Raw genomic sequence first — 20,561 nt, 5'->3', positions numbered from 1 at the left:
CTACTGACTTGTTTTTGTTTAAACACTTTTTCCTTATATTTTTTCAATAGAAATAAATGATAACAAGTTTTGCCCCCTAAACTATACGTATAAGGGGTTCTCTGTACCACTTTACAATTGTACATGAGCTCATGTGGAAGTATTTATAAATGAAACACCAGAGACAGGAATGTATATTAAAAAGGCTACCACTTTCCAAGCCCCCCCCCCCCCTCCCTTTGTTTTTGTTTTTCTATTAGGTGTAATATTGATCATTGGGATAGATACATGTTTTAGAGGTGGGATTTAATTTATTAAACGGCTTAAAATAATTGGACTTGTAACCCTAAATTATCCTCCTCCATCTAAACTTAATCTTGCAAAAATCTGCTTTTTTATTCTTTCTTGTAAATGTTTCTCATACAATAACAGAGCAGATGATTTTTGTGTTATTAGTATAGCATTTGTACTAATGTGTTAGTACTAACATCTAAAAAAATCATGTGACCAAGACCATTCATGCTCATAAATGAAAGAATACATTACAATACAATACAACACATTGCAAAAAATGTGTACCAAAAAAATGGCGCCTTGTGGGGATGAGAACATATAAACAAACAGCTGCCCCCTTTAAAGTGAACGAATCACTGGAACTGTGCGAAATTCTAAAATAAAGAATAAGGCACTATTCATGTTCATATGAAAAAACTGGCACAAAGAAAACACTGCATCAGATTCAAATGTGCACATTAATGAGAAAATAAACAAGCATAAAGTCCATAAGTGAATAAATCCCAACACCAAAACTGAATACTCTGAGATAAAACTTCTAGATCTTTCACCACGAGCGCTCAGTATGAAGATGGTCACTCACCAGAGCTGTTTGACCCCTTTTTACGGGATGGTCAAAAAACATGTTGGGAACATCAGATTAGTTCCACTAATGCCATAAATACACACCAATTGCCACTCAGGAAGGAGCTAGAATTTAAAAAATGACTCCACAGGAAACACAGATAAAAGTCTCATTGTGTAGTAATTTTTAATAAGGTAAAAACTGCAGCAATGATAGCAGTTACACTCACATGTGATAGTGCCTAGCCTGACACACGCTAAACAGCGTGAGTCAGCTGATCCCTGGGGGTAGCGTGCATTCCATGTCTCACTCCGAAGCTGCAAAGCCTGGTGTGGGGTATCAAATATGGACCCGGAAATGAAACGCATTACATCACTTCTGAAGTTGTATTCTGTCATATGAGAATTTTCGTAAATTTAGTATTCTATTGGTTTTTGATATTAGACTAGCATGCATAAAAAAACAAAAAAAAAAATATCGGACGATTATCATTCGTCCGATATTTTTATCGTGTGTACTAGGCATAGGAGGCACGTTTTTTTTTTTTTTTGCAGAATAGGTTAGAGAGAGAAGAAAGGGTAATAGTCTTGATCTTAGTTTTAGTTTTGTTTCGCTTTAATAAAATGCCTTCTGTTCAGGATGCTTGCCCACAGAGGGGTTATTTGCAAAACATCCAGCTAATGAGAGATTAATATATCAGAGACGCATGTATGCTTTTGAATGAAAAGTACATAATTATGGAAGCAATGCGAAATTCTATTTATATAATATGTGTTAAATGAATATCTTTTAGCTGCTAATGACTATACAAACAAACAAGAGAAACACGGGGCAAAGCAGCTGGATTTTAACTTACTTTGCCATAAGGTTTATTTCCAATCCTGAAAGATCTGTCCATTTGGCATCGAAACCAAGGCCTCTGGATTGCACAAGAGACAATAGAAGCAGATATACCATGTCCTCATAAACTGCCAGATCCAGCCTTTGTACAGCTGGATTTTCCATCTCACTTGGTTCATGTCCAGTCAGATATCAGTTTTCCACTGGAGCCAATTTTTCTCATAAACCCATTTACTTTGGCCATTGTACGAGAAGCTTTATGTCTGACTAGACTTTATCTGCATTGGCATAGCCTAAAAAACATGCCGGCATATGAAAACCTGTATACTCCTATTTCTTAATGACATTTTATATGTATTTTATATGTACTATTTTGTTTCACCATGTTTCTTTTGAAGGTGATAAAACAAAGTGATTCCACAGGCTAGCTGTGAAAATCAGTCCACCTGAGACTTTAGACTGCATTTGCTTGTTGCTCCTCTCACAAGGGAAACCCAATGCATGGACGCACAAGGAAAAGCAGTAAATCTAAATGCATGCCCAGGTTAACACTGATAAACATGATTTTAAAACAATGCCAACATGATGCTGTAACAGAACAGCAGCTAGACTGAGACAGAGCAATCTGCTTCCAGGCTAAAGCTTCCAGATTCTGGAAATGCCTCCAGAGCTTGTATTAAACATTAAGGATAAGTATCGGGTTATTTTAAGAATGCTACTTTGCAATAGCTGTTTTGTTTTTTGTAGCCCATGTCAATAGTACCTGCTCTCTAGTTTTAACTTGTTAGTTAAGTGGAAAAGTGTCTGTTTTTTTAAGTTGTTGTGACTGAATTAATTGCTTGGAATTAACATTTGTTTTGGTTCCATACATGTGTTTTTCCGTGTTTGTGCAGCTATAGACTTCTAGATCCTGAATTATTCACTTTGCATCATGCTGGCACTGTCGTCATGGCAACTGAAACAAAAGCTGCGGATGAGCAAGTGTCTAGCCCAGGTCACCTTCATCCCTCACTTAAACTAGATCTTCCACCAGATGCCAAGCTAACGGGTAAACACTTTATAAAATTCAACTACAATATCCAATATTATTCTGTGTTTTTGCATTTAATTACGATTGTAATTGCATTCTCAAAATGCCTCCATTGAATTGCAAATTGGCTGTGTAATAGCTTCACTTTTAAGTGACTGTGCATCGAGCATTTTGAAAAAAGACATGCTTTTCACCATGTGCTGCTGCTGAAATCACTTAAACAGTGTTGTGTCTTCCGACAACCCACAATTTGTAGGCAGTTGACAGATGACTTTTATTTATACATTGCTGATGATGATGATGTAATAAATGAAAGCCATTTGTCAGTTGATTACTTTAGGTAATGTGCTAATGTTTCGCTTATTGTGTAAATGTAGTTTGCTTCTCATAACGTCTGATATCAGATGAGCACATTCTCACATCTCGTAAAAAGTATAAATGTTTCAGCAACATTTTACTAGCATGACTTGTGTTACCTTGTTACACACTATCAATGAAATACTATAAATTATCAATTAAATACAGTATGTAACAGTATTAGCTGTCAGACACAGTGTTCAAAACGTTTTTACATTAGTTGTATGGGTTTTTGGAGAAGACTCCCGAAGGCTAATTTGGAGCATTCAGGAAAAAAACAGTAAAGTAAAAAATGTGAAGCTTAGTTTGCAGTGTTTCTGTGACCTTGGTTCCTGCTGGTTCCAATAAGAGCCGGTTCACACTGGGACGACTTGTCAGGTGACTTAGCTGCCTGACAAGTCATGTCCCGTTCTGTACAATGGAACCGTTCTAATCGGAGTGACTCAAGTCGCTCCGACTTAGAAAAAAGTTCCTGTACGACTTTGGGGGCAACTTGAGGCGACTTGCATTGACTTCTATAGAGAAGTCGTTTTGCAAGTCACCGCTGCTGTCGTGTCCAGGTTGCCTGAAGCAGTCGCGCTGCAAGTCGTGCTTCCTCAGTGTGAACCGACCCTTAAGGACATGTTTTGGTTGGGTTTCCTTTCTGTGTAACACCCATCAACTGAGCAGGAAGTAAAAGCACATCTTTCTAATGAGCACACAAATGGAAGTAAAGTCTGACAGAGGTTCTAAATCTTCCTCCCTTTATTGGAAATTTTTTTTTTCTACCATGCCACCAGGGAGAGATGTTCAGCTTACCTGGAAATATAGTATCACTGTGACCACTTGGTGACCATAACACAATCGCCAGGTAGAAGCTTCACTGATGATTACTGATACAGGCTGGAATGTTGAAAGTATAGTGTTGTAAGTACAGTGTGGGTAGAAGCTAGCTAAACGTTTACTGAACATTACCTTTCTACCTCACATAAAATCCCTAGACCAATTTTTATTTTTTCGTATAAAAGTCTGGAGAAGCAGCAGCATATTTTTGAAAGCATGCAGGACACTACGTCATCCTCCAGGGCAATGGTAGGTAATGTCAGAATGGGGTAACAAAATCAGAAGATGGTCGGGTAAGTCAAAGGTTAGAAGGCAGGTAACAGAGAGAACAAAAGCCAAAAACAAGTCAGTTCAGGTAGAAAGGTAAGTTCAATTCAAAATTCGAATCCAAGTTCTTATTCACAAGGTACTTAGAATTAGGCACTGAGCTTGAGGTAAATCCCAGATGGGAAGGAAACACTCACTTCCTACAGCTTAGAGTACATAGTCTTCAGCAGATGAGAACAGAACTGCAGAAATGATACACAATATGGCACATAATCAGGTTTTAGTCTGAGGTTGGGTTGTGACAATTTTTATTATCTATATCCCCTTTGTTCTCATCCCCTATCACATAGACAAGAAATGGAGAAAAGTCTCCCGGAAAGGGACACAATCAGCAAAAAAGAGGTTCCAATCTCTTCTGCAAGCTATCTAAAACAAAAAAATAATATAAAAATAATAATGTAGAAAGACTGAGGCTGTTTGGCAGCACTGAAATAAGTGTCACATAGATACACTGGGATGAGACATTTTCTGGTTTTGAGCTGGTTTTACATCTATTCTTGGTGTTATCTGTTTTTTTTTTTTATTACAATAGTCCACAATTAGATTTATTCAAAACAAGGTTTCAGGCTAGAAATCTTGTCATGTCTTATCATCAAGGTTGCCATTCCATGCTTTTAATGACTCGTATAGCTATATTATACACAGATATGTTTTCAGTTGAATGAAATAAGAAAGGCCATACATTTCGCAATTTTTTGTCCTTCCACCACAGGTGGAAGGACAGAAAATGACTCAAATCCCTCCTGATGCGCTATTGTGTTCTGCTGTCTGGGAGCCTTCCCTACCGGCATAACACAGGCATTAGTGTTTCTGGCTATAGCCATCAACACCAATTGATCAGAAAAACAAACAAAAGGCTGGTTGCACACATTGATTGATGGGGGAATCAAACGATTTTCTTTGCGCAACCTGTGTTTGCAGGAAATAAAATCGTTCTGTCAATGGTCCGCTTAACCGCTTAAGGACAGCCTCACGCCGATGTACATCGGCAGAATGGCACGGCTGGGCACAAGCACGTACAGGTACGTTGCCCTTTAAGTGCCCAGCCGTGGGTCACGAGCACGCCTCAGGCGGCGCACTCGCGACCCGGGCCTGAGCTCCGTGACCATGGCCACGGGACCCGATTGCCGCTGGTGTCCCACGATCGGGACACAGAGCTGAAGAACGAGGAGAGGTAAGTGTAAACAAACCTCTCCTCGTGCTTCCTACTGAGGCTGTCACTGATCGTCTGCTCCCTCTTATAGGGAAAGACGATCAGTGACGTCAGACGCCAAGCCACGCCCCCTACAGTTAAAAAAACACACACACCTACACTGCCCCCTAGTGGTTAACCACTTCACTGCCAGTGACATTTTTACAGTAATCAGTGCATTTTTAATTGCACTGATTGCTGTATTAATGCCAATGGTCCCAAAAATGTCAAAATTGTCCGATGTGTCCGCCATAATGTCGCAGTTACAATAAAAATCGCTGATCGCCGCCATTGCTAGTAAAAAAAAAAATTATTAATAAAAATGCCATAAAACTATCCCCTATTTTGTAGACGCTATAACTTTTGCGCAAACCAGTCAATAAGCGCTTATTGTGATTTTTTTTTACCAAAATGTAGAAGAATATGTATCAGCCTAAACTGAGGAAAAAATATATTTTTTATATATTTTTGTGGGATATTTATTATAGCAAAATGTAAAAAATAATGTCAAAATTGTCACTTTTTTTTGTTTATAGCGCAAAAAATAAAAACCTGAGGTGTGATCAAATACCACCAAAAGAAAGCTCTATTTGTGGGAAAAAAAGGACGTCAATTTTGTTTTGGAGCCACGTCGCACAACCGTGCAATTGTCAGTTAAATCGACGCAGTGCCGAATCGCAAAAAGGAGCTTGATCCTTTAGCTGGAAAATAGTCTGGGGCTTAAGTGGTTAAAGCGGTTCTAAAGCCTTAAGGTTTTACAGCTTAATGCTTTCTATGCATTAAGATGCAAAACCTTCTGCGCTGCAAAATCTCCCCCAGTCCGCCCTTATACTTACCTAGTCCAATCCCATCCAGCGATGTGCATGAGAGCAGCAGCTCTACCCCCTTTCTGGGCAGAATGATATCAGTGGGAGTCAATCAAATGCAAAGCCACCCGCTCTGTGTCATTAGACACAATGGAAAGCAGCTTTCTATGGGGGGCACTTGCTGAAGAGGAGGAGCCTGGAGTGCTGGCGGGGGACCCCAGAAAATGAGGATCAGGTCTGCTCTTTGCAAAAACCATTGCACAGAGCAGGTAAGTATAATATGTTTGTTATTTTAATAAAAAACAAAACAAAACAAAAAAACAAAGCAAACTTTAATGACACAGCATAAAATCACCTGAATCTTGTCAATGCTGTGCTTACTAGGTTGTGACAACGGTTTCGGTAAAACAATTTTATAATTTTAATGCCCTATACACAAAGTGAGGTCCATACTGTATTAGCGTGCTGAAGTGAGAGGTAGAAAACAGCAAGCCCGTTCTGATAGCCCAACATCACCGCATAGCCCCAGAAATGCTCTTATGGCTGAATGAAAGCAAATCTCTTCAGCAAAGTTTCAGTATATAGCACAAAGCTTTACAGTATGTTGTGTTTGTAATGTCACTAATTTTGGCCATAAAACGTGTTCCAGTTTCCTGTCTCAGAAGCTGGGAATTTTGTATAAGTATTTATTCTAGATTGAACTGATTCCTGTAAGAAACCTGGACACTAAACAATTCATGATTTTTGTTTCTGCTTTTTACTATATAAAAAAAAAAATACAATGCTAATAGCAGCAGCAAATAGCTGACATCATAAGCTGTCAACGCGTACTATCTCATTATTGCCTGACGCTTTCTGATAGTAGGCCAATGGTGACTTTCTTATGCCACTCTGGTGGTTTTCCCGACGGAATTCCGCTCAAGTTGTCTTGCCTATGCACAGTCACACCAAATTCTGATCGTTTATAACGCGGTGACGTACAACACGTATGATGGGACTAGAAAAAGGAAGTTCAATAGCCAGTAGCCAATAGCTTCTGTCTCGTAGTTGATTCTGAGCATGCGTGATTTTTGGCGTGTCGGAATTGCATACACACGATCGGAATTTCCGATAGAAAGTTTTTCCATCGGGAAAATTGAGAACATGCTATCAATTTTTGTCTGGAGGAAATTCGGACAGCTAAATTCCGATGGAGCATACACACAGTCGCATTTTCCGATGAAAAGCTCTCATCTGTCTTTTTCTGTCTGGAATTCCGATCGTGTGTACGCGGCATTAGAGTTGCTATTTGCATAAGAATAGGCACACTCCTCATCCTCCTTGTGACATTGCTTAGACCCAATAGCGCAGGAACATTACACTGTATTGTGGGATGGAGATAGGTAGAACTACTTACCATTACACTGCAAGGAAGTGTACAAACTGTTGGGGGTTTTGGTGGCACTGAAGTGAGACTTTATGCAGCAATATTCATGTGCTAACAGCTTAAAGAATATCTTACCTCAACATTTCATATTCCTGATATGTGTATGTTGTACCATTCACTTGTGGTAAAAATATTCTGTTCTCTTTGTATTGCTTCCTTTGTGTGAAATTCCTGGTGTTCCTGCCAGTCCCCCTGCTTTCCTATTTGAAATTGACCATTCTAGGCATATTCATCCCAAAGTGGTCAGTTTTCTGGCTGTTCTGGGAGCACAGCCTGCCTGTCCTCCAATGATCAGACTTGTGCTGACACGTCCACCTGCACAACTATTCACTGAGAAAGTTGGTATGTTACTGTATCTCCGCCTCTAGCTCTCTTAATACCTTATGATATATATATATATATATATATATATATATATATATATACACAGTATCTCACAAAAGTGAGTACACTCCTCACATTTTTGTAAATATTTTATTATATCTTTTCATGTGACAACACTGAAGAAACAACACTTTGCTAAAATGTAAAGTAGTGAGTGTACAACTTGTATAACAGTGTAAATGTGATGTCCCCTCAAAATAACTCAACACATAGCCATTAATGTATAAATAGCTGGCAACAAAAATGAGTACATATGCCCAATTACCCATTTTCTCTCATTAGTGCTACAAGCTCTCATGACTGAATGGGGAGCAGGTGTGTTAAATTTTGTGTTATCGCTCTCACTCTCTCATACTGGTCACTGGAAGTTCAACATGGCACCTCATTGCAAAGAACTCTCTGAGGATCTGAAAAAAAGAATTGTTGCTCTACATAAAGATGGCCTAGGCTATAAGAAGATTGCCAGGACAATGAAAATGAGCTGCAGCACGGTGGCCAAGACCATACAGCGGTTTAACAGCAGTTCATCCCAAAGGTGTTCTATTGGATTGCGGTCAGAACTCTGTGCAGGCCAGTCATGTTCTTCCACCCAAAACTCACTCATCCATGTCTTTATGGACCTTGCTTTGTGCACTGGTCAAAATCATTTGTGATGGGGGGATTATGGTGTGGGGTTGTTTTTCAGGGCTTGGGCTTGGCCCCTTAGTTCCAGTGAAGGGAAGCGTCAGCATACCAAGACAATTCCATTCTCCCAACTTTGTGGGAACAATTTAGGGATGGCCCGTCCTATTCCAACATGACCGCGCACCAGTGCACAAAGCAAGGTCCATAAAGACATGTATGAGCTAGTTGGGGGTGGAGGAAATCGACTGGCCTGCACAGAGTCCTGACCTCAACCCGATAGAACACCTTCGGGATGAATTAGAGCAGAGACTACAAGCCAGGCCTTCTTGTCTAACATCAGTGCCTGACCTCACAAATGCGCTTCTGGAAGATTGGTCCAACATTCCCATAGACACACTACTAAACCTTGTGGACAGCCTTCCCAAAGAGTTGAAGGTGTTATAGCTGCAAAGGGTGGGTCAACTCAATACTGAACCTTACGGATTAAAACTGACTGGGATGCCATTAAAGTTCATGAGCGCATAAAGGCAGGTATCCCAATACTTTTGGTAATATAGTGTGTGTGTATATATATATATGTAGATATTTATATATATTTGCATTGGAGAAGGTGCCCCTTCGTTATGCTTTAAAATAAATATATATATATATATATATATATATATATATATATATATATATATATATATATATATATATATAATACACAGTGCCTTGCGAAAGTATTCGGCCCCCTTGAACTTTTCAACCTTTTGCCACATTTCAGGCTTCAAACATAAAGATATAAAAATTTTATTTTTTGTGAAGAATCACCAACAAGTGGGACACAATTGTGAAGTGGAACGAAATCTATTGGATTTTTGAAACTTTTTTAACGAATAAAAAAATGAAAAGTGAGGCGTGCAAAATTTTTCGGCCCCCTTGCGTTAATACTTTGTAGAGCCACCTTTTGCTGTGATTACAGCTGTAAGTCGCTTGGGGTATGTCTTTATCAGTTTTGCACATCAAGAGACTGAAATTCTTGCCCATTCTTCCTTGCAAAACAGCTCAAGCTCAGTGAGGTTGGATGGAGAGCGTTTGTGAACAGCAGTTTTCAGCTCTTTCCACAGATTCTCGATTGGATTCAGGTCTGGACTTTGACTTGGCCATTCTAACACCTGGATACGTTTATTTGTGAACCATTCCTTTGTAGATTTTGCTGTATGTTTGGGATCATTGTCTTGTTGGAAGATAAATCTCCGTCCCAGTTTCAGGTCTTTTGCAGACTCCAACAGGTTTTCATCCAGAATGGTCCTGTATTTGGCTGCATCCATCTTCCCCTCAATTTTAACCATCTTCCCTGTCCCTGCTGAAGAAAAGCAGGCCAAAACCATGATGCTGCCACCACCATGTTTGACAGTGGGGATGGTGTGTTGAGGGTGATGAGCTGTGTTGCTTTTACGCCATACATATCGTTTTGCATTGTGGGCAAAAAGTTTGATTTTGGTTTCATCTGACCAGAGCACCTTCTTCCACATGTTTGGTGTCTCTCCCAGGTGGCTTGTGGCAAACTTTAGACGAGACTTTTTATGGATATCTTTGAGAAATGGCTTTCTTCTTACCACTCTTCCATAAAGGCCAGATTTGTGCAGTGTACGACTGATTGTTGTCCTATGGACAGACTCTCCCACCTCAGCTGTAGTTCTCTGCAGTTCATCCAGAGTGATCATGGGCCTCTTGGCTGCATCTCTGATCAGTCTTCTCCTTGTCTGAGCTGAAAGTTTAGAGGGACGGCCAGGTCTTGGTAGATTTGCAGTGGTCTGATATTCCTTCCATTTCAAAATGATCACTTGCACAGTGCTCTTTGGGATGTTTAAAGCTTGGGAAATATTTTTGTATCCAAATCTGGCTTTAAACTTCTCCACAACAGTATTACGGACCTGCCTGGTGTGTTCCTTGGTCTTCATGATGCTCTCTGCGCTTTCAACAGAACCCTGAGACTATCACAGAGCAGGTGCATTTATACAGAGACTTGATTACACATAGGTGGATTCTATTTATCACCATCAGTCATTTAGGACAACATTGGATCATTCAGATATCCTCGCTGAACTTCTGGAGTGAGTTTGCTGCACTGAAAGTAAAGGGGCCGAATAATTTTGCACGCACCACTTTTCAGTTTTTTATTTGCTAAAAAAGTTTAAAATATCCAATAGATTTCGTTCCACTTCACAATTGTGTCCCACTTGTTGGTGATTCTTCACAAATAATTACAATTTTATATCTTTATGTTTGAAGCCTGAAATGTGGCAAAAGGTTGAAAAGTTCAAGGGGGGCGAATACTTTCGCAAGGCACTGTATATATATATATATATATATATATATATATATATATATACATACACACACACACACACACACACACACACACACACGTAAGGCCTTTCATTTCTGTTTGAAATTGAATGGGTTATTTTGGAAGGTAAAGATTTGCATATACTGGTACTGCTGTCCTCTACCTGCCTCTGCTGCAGCTAGGTTTGTAAGTTTAGTTAAACGAGGAGTGTGGGTTTAGGAAAAAAAAAAAAGAATACACACAAAGGGGGAAGAATAAACTGCAGTCCTGCCACCCATAGGAGAAGTACAGATAAAAAAGCTTTGGCCATTCTCCTTTAACCACACGTTTTTGTTAAAATATGCTGTACTGTAATGACTGTATAAAAGTTGGGAAAAGTAGTAGGTGAGAGTGAACAGTGATGTAAGAATTTGCATGCTTAGTCATATAGAATATCTTTCGTTTTACTGTGTATGACTAAGTGTATCTCATCTGTTTATCACAATCCTATTCTTCTTCAGTATTGTGCATTTTCTGTAAATGTGTTAACCTCAAGCATATGCTGTATTCAATGTTCACTTGAATTATAATTGTAATAATTGTATGCATTTGTTCTAACACTTACTCATCTATTTTTCTCCTCATTATTTAGATTCAGCTGACTATTCAGAGCCGAGTACAAAACGGAGTGATATGGATACTCCTCGCACTCAGATGACCAATGACACTGAAACATCAGTCCCAGCTATGAAAGAGCAAGCAAAATTAAACATGTCTTCAATTATACTTTTGGAGCATCTTGGGAAGGTTTTTGATCATCTGAAAAAAGCACTGGTAGGGCATGTAAAATATCTGCTTCAAAATAAAATATTCTCTGTTACATGCTTTCTGCGTATTTTAATTAAGCTGTTTAATCGAAAAGATGAATATAATGATCAAATGCATTTGAATGGTCAATTATTATTCTGAATTTTTATTTTTGGTAGTTATGAAATAGTTACATGAAGAACACTAAAGAGCTGATTAGATATGTGGTATAGTATTAGTTTTATCTCAGCCCAACAAAACTGTATCAGCTTGATATCTATTAAGTTTAGGAATATTTTCTGTAATTATTTCATAAATCAGAGTATCCACAGTGTTAATATAAATTACTACTGATATTTGAGTGACACCTACAAAATTCATCATAACGTCACTAAATGCCCTGAATCGTTTGCCTCCTGAACGTACCTTCTTTCTGAAGTAATAAAAGGAATTCAATAACTACGTCTCCGTTTTGCAGTTCATGCAGCATAAACTCAATCAGAAATTAGATTCGTTATCTGTCAAAGGCAATCTGATGATGCCAACATTGAGGTTTCCCTGCTCTCAGTTGTGCTTCACTGAGCTGGTGTCAGTCATTCTTATATATAAATATTGCATGAGGGTTAGTGACTCGTAATCTGTCAGGGTGGCTGGACTTACAGAGTTGTTGATTTGCATGTTACCAGTTCTGCCAGAGGTGGGAAACCAAAAAGATTGATTTACAATTGTATTTAGAGAGTTGAGCAGCTTCACTTTTGCACTCTGTCTAAATTATATAATATATCTAATCATGTTTTCTTACAGTTAGGTTCATTGTGTTATCATGTTCAAACTATCAGTAAATCAAAAATACAGTTTTAATGTGTAATATTATATATATATATATATATATATATATATATATATATATATATATATATAAATGTTTTTGTTGCTTCTTATGCCACGTACACACGACCAGACTTTTCAACGGTGGAGTTCCGGCAAAAAAAATTGAAACATGTTCTATTTCTAAAGTCCGTCAGATTTTTGGACAGCAAAGGTCCGATGGAGCCCACACACGATCGGATTTTCCGACGGATTTGCTCTGTCGGACCTTTGCTGTCCAAAAATCTGACGGACTTTAGAAATAGAACATGTTTCAATTTTTTTTGCCGGAACTCCACCGGACCCAGTTCCTATTGAGAAATCCACTCGTGTATATGCTAGTCCGACGGATGAAAACCGATGCTAGGGCAGCTATTGGCTACTGGCTATGAACTTCCTTATTCTAGTCTAGTCATACCTCACCACATTCGAATCCGTCGGACTTTGGTGCGATTGTGTGTGGCCAAGTCCGTTCATTCGGAAAGTCCGTCGGAACTCTGCCAAAAGTCCGTCGGAAAGACCGTCGGACCTAGTCCTTCGAAAGTCAGTTCGTGTGTACGTGGCATTACAGTTTGTTTTACAGAGTAGTACAATTAACTTAGCATTGCATACCTATAAATTATAGCCCTATTTTTCTAATAGTCATATGAAAGCTTTATAGGTCTGCCATGTCTTTTAGGTGAGAGAAGTAATGAGGGCTGCTCTTGTTGACTTCATGGTAATGCTAGTTTTCTGTTTTTTATGTAGACCTATTGGTTTCAATATTCTATAAGTCACTGACTTGAAAGAAGCATGTGCATCAGAAAAGTTAGAAGTCCTTAACTGTATGCTTGTTTCCAATAAGTGACTCAAAGTATTGAAGCATGTCGGTCAGTATAATAGTCAGTAAATTAGCATGTTCAGAAGCAGAGATCTGCAGTGGAAACCTTATGTAATGAAAGGAAAAATTGGGTTTGTTCTAGGTTACCAACACTAAGGCCGCGTACACACGGGTGGACTGTTCGCCCAACTTTGTCCGTCCAACAGTTTCGGCAAACAGTCCGCTCAAAATTAGCATGGACGGACATGGCCACACACGACGAACGAACAGTTTGCTGAAACCGTGCGCGATGACGTGAACGGCGCGTACGACGGGACGAAAAATACGACGTCCTATACACTGCATTATAGCTTTCGGCGTGAAAATCCTTTCTGAGCATGTGCGCAACTTTGTTTGACGAACAAGCCTACACACGAGCGGACTGTTCGCTGAAACAAGGTTTCAGCGGACAGTTTTTCGGAAATTCCGAAAAACCTTGTCCGTCAAACTGTCCGCTGAAACTGTCCGCTCAGACAAAGTTGGGCGAACAGTCCGCCCGTGTGTACGCGGCCTTAGTGATACATTTTCCATCTCAACGGACAGCCCACTTATTTTATGACCTAATCTGTTTCTAATAAGAAGTTTTAGGGACAGACGAAAAACAAGTTCTGGACTGCCGCACTCTTCAGAAGACCACTTTCTTTTATTGGAAAATTCCATCACAGCTCAACAAACACAGCGAACAAGGAAAAATTGCTGACGTTTCGCACTAGCTGTAGTGCGAATAGTGAATAAGCACTACAGCTTGTGCGAAACGTCAGCAATTTTTACTTGTTCGCTGTGTTTGTTGAGCTGTGATGGGATTTTCCAATAAAAGAAAGTTGTCTTCTGAAGAGTGCGGCAGTCCAGAGTTTTGTTTTGCCAAAGTTTGAAATATCTTTTTGCATATTATTTGTAGTATTATTTGTAATTACATATGTACATGGTTGCAGACATATATGCTCATACTGTTTGTTGACTGAGTTCTACTTTGCAGTGCTATACAACTGTTGTGCTTTGTACCCCTTCTCACAATTCATGTCTACGGGCTTGTGTGGCTAATGTCTTCTGTAGAGTAATTGCACTTCATCACTGAAAGCTAGCTTTAGTGGCCAATCAATACATTAAGGCCTGTTTCAATCGGGCTTTATTTTGCTTAAGAGCAACGTGAACAACAAGCTTTTACAAAGCATTTTCAGAGCTTTCAGAAAATTTTGGTGAAGCTTTTAAAGTGCCATTCAACTCCAGCTTTTAAATGTTGAACACAAATCCCAATGGGAGTGTAGATTGCCACTTTAAACAAGCTGCTAGCAGGCTTCAGCACTACCTGAAGCTTGTTGAAAGTCTGCTAAAGCCTGCTAGCAGCTTGCTTAAAGTGGCAATCAATACTCCCATTAGGTTCTGTGTTCAGCATTTACAAACTGGAGTTGAATAGAACTTTAAAGGTTTCAACAAAGCTTATTGAAAGCTCAGAAAATGCTTTTACATTGCTCTTATACAAGCTTAACACAATAACAAACATGTAAAGTATGCAAGCAAAAATGAATTTACCTTAAGCTACTTTACATTGTTTTATTCTACTTATAACTCCGATTTTTTTTCTTGTTGAATATACAATATCCTCTACCTTAACTAAACATTTTAGACTTACAAGGTTGTATTTTATTCCATGGGCTGCTTGATGAAGCTTTGGTTTTGAAATATTCAGGTTCTTGCACATCGAGGAGGACACTGGACATTGCTTCAGAATGTGTGTCGTGTACTTTGGAACCTTGTACTTGAATTGCAGGTGACTGCCAAAGGATTTGATGCCACTAAAGGATTTTTTCCCATCACAAGGGACCTCCTGAACAGTGTAATATGGATACCATTCTACTTTGCAGCAGATTCAGTCCTTGACATGATACTTGTCCTCCAAAACACTGGTTCTTTGAAGGTATGTGATCCACTTATGATTTTTTTTATTTTGTCCTATTTAACCCGCATCTAGCAAAAAATATAATAGGTAAATATCACGTCATAGGGGCTTCTTAACAAAAAAAATGTAACTTTATGTACTACAAAAAAATTACAGTTTACAGATATTTTGGGAGACCTGACCCTTTTAATGTGCACTACATTTCATTTTTTTTTCTTTTGGTTACAAGATTCATGGAGGATGCACAGGAACAATGGCCCGCCATCGCTGACTATCACTAAAATTCAGCCCTGACAATCAAAGCAAGCATGATGGCCACTCAGTGACCACAATTAAGTAATTTTAACTCTAAAGCTTGTGTTAGGCAAATCACACCTTCCTGTTATGCAGTGGCTTTGCTCATCAGGCTGTAAAAATCAGTTTCACGGGGATGATTTTGTCTTTCGAATTTGACTGCAAAATTATACACTTACCACTGTAAAAATGTGAATGTGTCCCAAAGAAGATATGTTTGTATAGTAAATATTTGGCATTCCCAAGAGAAATGAAGTTCTGTCCCAGACAGCTGAAGATAAAACGTTACATTTACTACAGTCAATTAAAAATGTCCATATAGCAGAGAGAATCAGAGAGGAATAAAGCTGCTGGCAAACACTACTTTCATGCTACACATGATTCATTAGTGTCTTGAACAAATTCTGGTACAAGGCCAACACACATTACTCTTTCCCAGTAACATTTTACACTTGCTTACTGATTCTTTATTTTTAGACACAATAAAAAGTGCTCATAGCTACTGTTTTTCCCAGCTTTCCTTCGTTGCCTGTTTTATAAAGGGTGGACTGTAAGCAGCCTTTATTATGTTTTCTCAAGAACAGAAATCACCTTACGTATGTCTTCAAGATACTGTGATCTGTACATGTTCCTGGCTGAAGGTCATTTTTATTGTGTATTAGAAATAAAAAAAATATCGTTTTAGGCATAAGATAACTAGAGAAATTAAGATGAAATGAAATGATAAAGAAATAACTGTCATAAATACTGCAGCTTGGGAAAAGTCTGAATGGCAGTAGATGCAGAATAAAATGTAGCTTTCAGTTACAGTACAATAAAGTGCATGTGAATATTTAAAGCTAATCAGAGCCCTGCAATGTATTTTGGGTTATTTCTCATGGTATTCACGCAAATGTTCTTCACTTATAGCAGCCCCCTTTCCCATAAGGCAAGGAGGCCTACCGGTACTCAGTTGCCCCCAGGACTTATACACAATGCTATAGTGCCTAGCAACCACGCCAGGGCAGAGGTGAACTGAGCAAAGCAAATAAATACTTTTGGTTATCAGACAAATAGTGTGGTTCTATGACAGTCTAGGGAAAAGGCGGGCTGAGTTCAAGAAATAGTCCAAGGCGCCTCTAAGTGTAGCAATACAGTTACATTTAATTGAAAGTACAACCTTTTCGAAACTCACATAGTTAATGATTAACCACTTCCTGCCCGACCTATAGCAGAATAATGGGCAGGCAGTGGTTCAGTTATCCTGACTGGGTGTCATATGACATCCAGCAGTATAACTGTATGCTTGTGGGGGCCCGTGGGGGCATGCATCCGGTGATCAGTGGGTGCGGCGCGTCAGTCCGACACACCACTACACCGATCTCCGTAAAGAGCCTCTGATGGAGGCTCTTTACCACATAATCAGTAGTGTCCAATCATGGCTGATAAGAATGTAAATAGGAAGAGCTGTTGATCAGCTTTTCCTCACTCACGTCTGACAGACACGATTAGAGGAGAGCCGTTCGGCGGCTCTCCTGACAGGGGAGTCTGTGCTCATTGTTTATCAGCCCAGCAGCCCACCCCCGAATGCCTGCCCAGGGCCACCAGGGATGCCACCAGTCCACCAGGGATGCCCACAAAGGTACCCTAAAAGCTATGCAACCCTGGACCACCAAGGAGATGGCATTCAGTGCCCAGGCAGATGGCAATCTGTGCCCACTAGCAGTGACATCTGTCAGTGCCGCATATTAGTGCCCATATGTGTCGCCTATTAGTGCCCAGCAGTGCTGCCTATCAGTGCCACCCATAAGTACCAATCAGTGCAGCCTTTTAGTGCCCAACAGTGTCGCCTATCAGTGCCCACCAGTGCCACCCATGAGTGATCATCAGTGCCGCCTATCAATGCCCATCAATGCAGCATATCAGTGCCTCCCATCAGTGCCACCTATCAGTGCCCATCAGTGCTGCTAATCAGTGCCCATCATCAGTGCCCATCAGTTCCACCTCATTTGTGCCACCTTCATTAAATGTAACCATATTGTTACACTTAGAGGTGCCTCTTTGCTCTTTTATACTCTGTAGCTCCTGCTGGATTTTGCTTCTAATCCACTTGAGGAGGCTGACATTTGTGGATGGGTATTTTATGGTTACACAACCAAATCACATTTCTATAATCTTTTTATATGGACTATTAACTGAAGAAATTATGAATAAATGATGTGAAACAAATCATTTGAGTTTCAAGTATTTCTTATGGGGGAATTTGCTTTGATATACGAGTGCTTTGGATTACAAGCATGCTTTCGGAACAAATTATTATTGTAATCCAAGGTTTTACTGTATATTATTTTCTTGGCAAAATGATTTCTTTAGAACTAACATAGTGCAATTTGTTTTCTTAGGTTGTTGATGAAAATGAAAAGTTCAGTGTCCCCAGCTGCATGGGTGGCATTGCTGATGAGGAAGGTGGATCAAATCTTACTTTTGAATATCCACTTGATGATGTCACAGTAATTGATATGCGCTGGACATGTGATCTGGTTCTAAAAGCTATAGAAGTTTTATATCACATGAAAAGATGGAAAGCACTGGTTCATGTAGCAATCCAGTTCAATATACTGACTCAGTAAGTCTCTCTGCATTTGAAAAACAAATCAAAATATCTATTATATAAGTATATCTATGCCAGCTGCACACAATTAGGAAGCATTTTTTTTCTAAATTCACATGAATATTAAAGCATGAAAATTTAAAGATGAGTTTCTTGACATGAACCACCATCCTGAATTATAGCATGGTGCTTAAAAATAAATTACAGACAAGAGACTAAATACACTGTTGAGATTATACAGTATATTACATAAATCCTACCCTACTTGCTTAAAACTTTGCAATTCTGTTCAACCAGTTACACATTATTATCCAGGCACCACAGGTTTGTTTAGGGCACCCCTATCCTGCTGATTAAACTAGAAGATTAGTGATGGAGCAACAATGCAATTGTGATGTAATCCCAGGGAATTAGATTGCTGTCCCTTTCTCCCCTTGTCCTATTAGGAAATTAAAGTAAAGACAAACTGGGGTACAAAAGTAAAATGTGTGCATAGTGGTTTGTACAAATTTTCTTTTTTTATTACATTTACGACTAAAAATAATTAAATAAAATTAGTCAGGTAAATACGAACTATTGCATATTTATAATAGAGGATACTCGTCTTCCATGCATCCAACATCATTTATTTTATTTTTTACATCATTAAGCTGTGCTAAAATAAGTCCCTTGTTTCATCTCCAATGATTTACAGAAATTCAGGTGGCTCAGTTCGAGGTTTTTACAGACAAGATTCAATTCACAAAGCTGAACAAAGATAAGGATCTTTCTTTTCAGCCAGGGGATGGTATTTTTTCAAATCTCATTGGACTCAGTTGAAAATAACTTTGAAAATACGTATACTTATCCTTATGTGTTAGCTTTGTGAATTGAGCCTAATGGGAGCTGTAGAGCAAACCACTGTGCATTCTGTTTATCTTTGTTTTCTCTGGGAACCCTCTGTTGTGTATCATAACAAATATTTAATTATAAGTATTGAAAAACACATACAAAACAACAGCTTACAAATGTATAGACCTAAAGAAAATAAAAATTGACTTAAAACCATTATAGTTTCTCTGTAAAATAAATTTCATAATTTTAATGAAAACATGTTGCATGTATAAGTGTGTGTGTGTGTGTGTGAGTGTGTATATATATATATATATATATATATATATATATATTTTTTTTTTTTAATATTTATATTTACATATATTTATATACAGGCCTACTCCACTTTTAAGTACACAATGGGGTTTATTTACTAAAGCCGGAAAGTGAAAAATCTGTCTCACTTCTGCATAGAAACCAATCTAACCCCAGCTTGTTCAATTAAGCTTTGGTAATAAAACCTGGAAGCTCATTGGTTTCTATACAGAAGTGAGCCTGATTTTGCACTTTCCAGCTTTAGTAAATAAACCCCATTGTGTACTTAAAAGTGGGGCATGCTTGTATGTGATATCACTGTGGAGTTCAGGTATAAAACTTACTAAGTACTTTATCAAGCTGGGCTTAAAAAAAATAAGTATGAGTGTTCTAAGACTGAGAACTGAGTTATCAAAGACTGCTTATTGTTCAGTTCTCAGTTTTCAGAGAGCAGAGAGTTGGTGACTGCCGGTCCAGGCACTTGAATGGATCCTGAGCCTGGACAAGGTGAATGTCGTCAGCCAACAGCGGGTCCCGCTGAAAACGAGTCACAGAAGTGCAGGACGAACTGCATTCCTGTAATCCATAGAAGTAGGGCGAAAAAAGCTTTGGATATACTTCTCCTTTAAATGTGTGTTCCTGTGTATTTATTTTCCCAACAACAAATGAATGGCAGATCCCAAAAATAATAAATTACCGCTTTATTTTTGTTATTATACCTCACTTTCAGGTTTCAGGTCTGGTGGTTTAGGGTTCTGTTCCATTAACAAAATCAAAATGGTTTCACAATTTTTCAAATTTCTTGTTACGTTGTTGGGTAATCAGCATCTGTCTTAACGCATTGCATGACACCATAGTGATTTAATGAAGGGGGCCGAGTTACGAGTATGGCAATAAATGCTGGGGTATTTTGCCAATGATCATTTGAATTGAGGATGCCACTAGTAAAGTAAAATGTCTGCAATATTACATGATAAGCTCAGTTAAGTGTTAAAAACTACAACTAACCATTTTGTTTCATTGTTCAACAGCATTTTATAGATAACTGGCAACTAATTTTCATATTGGGACATCAAAGTGAATGACATTAAACAGTATTTGGCCACATTGTCATAGTGCCATATCTGTAGATTTCTTTCAGGAAAAAGCAAGACCAAAT

The 20,561-nt window shown here is 38.8% G+C and overlaps 1 protein-coding gene across 2 annotated transcripts in view; it reads left to right on the top strand.

The window, feature by feature from the left end:
• The window catches only part of CFAP54 (cilia and flagella associated protein 54), a 538,848-nt gene that overhangs the window by 306,802 nt on the left and 211,485 nt on the right, over nt 1-20,561 (top strand). For both annotated transcript variants that reach the window (XM_077472059.1, XM_077472058.1), the window contains exons 35-38: nt 2,572-2,726; nt 11,613-11,794; nt 15,181-15,408; nt 18,066-18,289. In XM_077472059.1, coding sequence (XP_077328185.1) covers nt 2,572-2,726; nt 11,613-11,794; nt 15,181-15,408; nt 18,066-18,289 — 789 coding nt within the window. The remainder of the gene's footprint in view (nt 1-2,571; nt 2,727-11,612; nt 11,795-15,180; nt 15,409-18,065; nt 18,290-20,561) is intronic.

Source organism: Lithobates pipiens, unplaced genomic scaffold (assembly GCF_037356315.1).
Source record: "Lithobates pipiens isolate NorthernLeopardFrog02 unplaced genomic scaffold, aLitPip1_a1.2 Scaffold_8, whole genome shotgun sequence".
NCBI classification, from domain to species: Eukaryota; Metazoa; Chordata; class Amphibia; order Anura; family Ranidae; genus Lithobates; species Lithobates pipiens.
The sequence above is the reverse complement of the archived record's forward strand: the minus strand, read 5'-3'. Positions and strand labels throughout refer to the sequence as shown.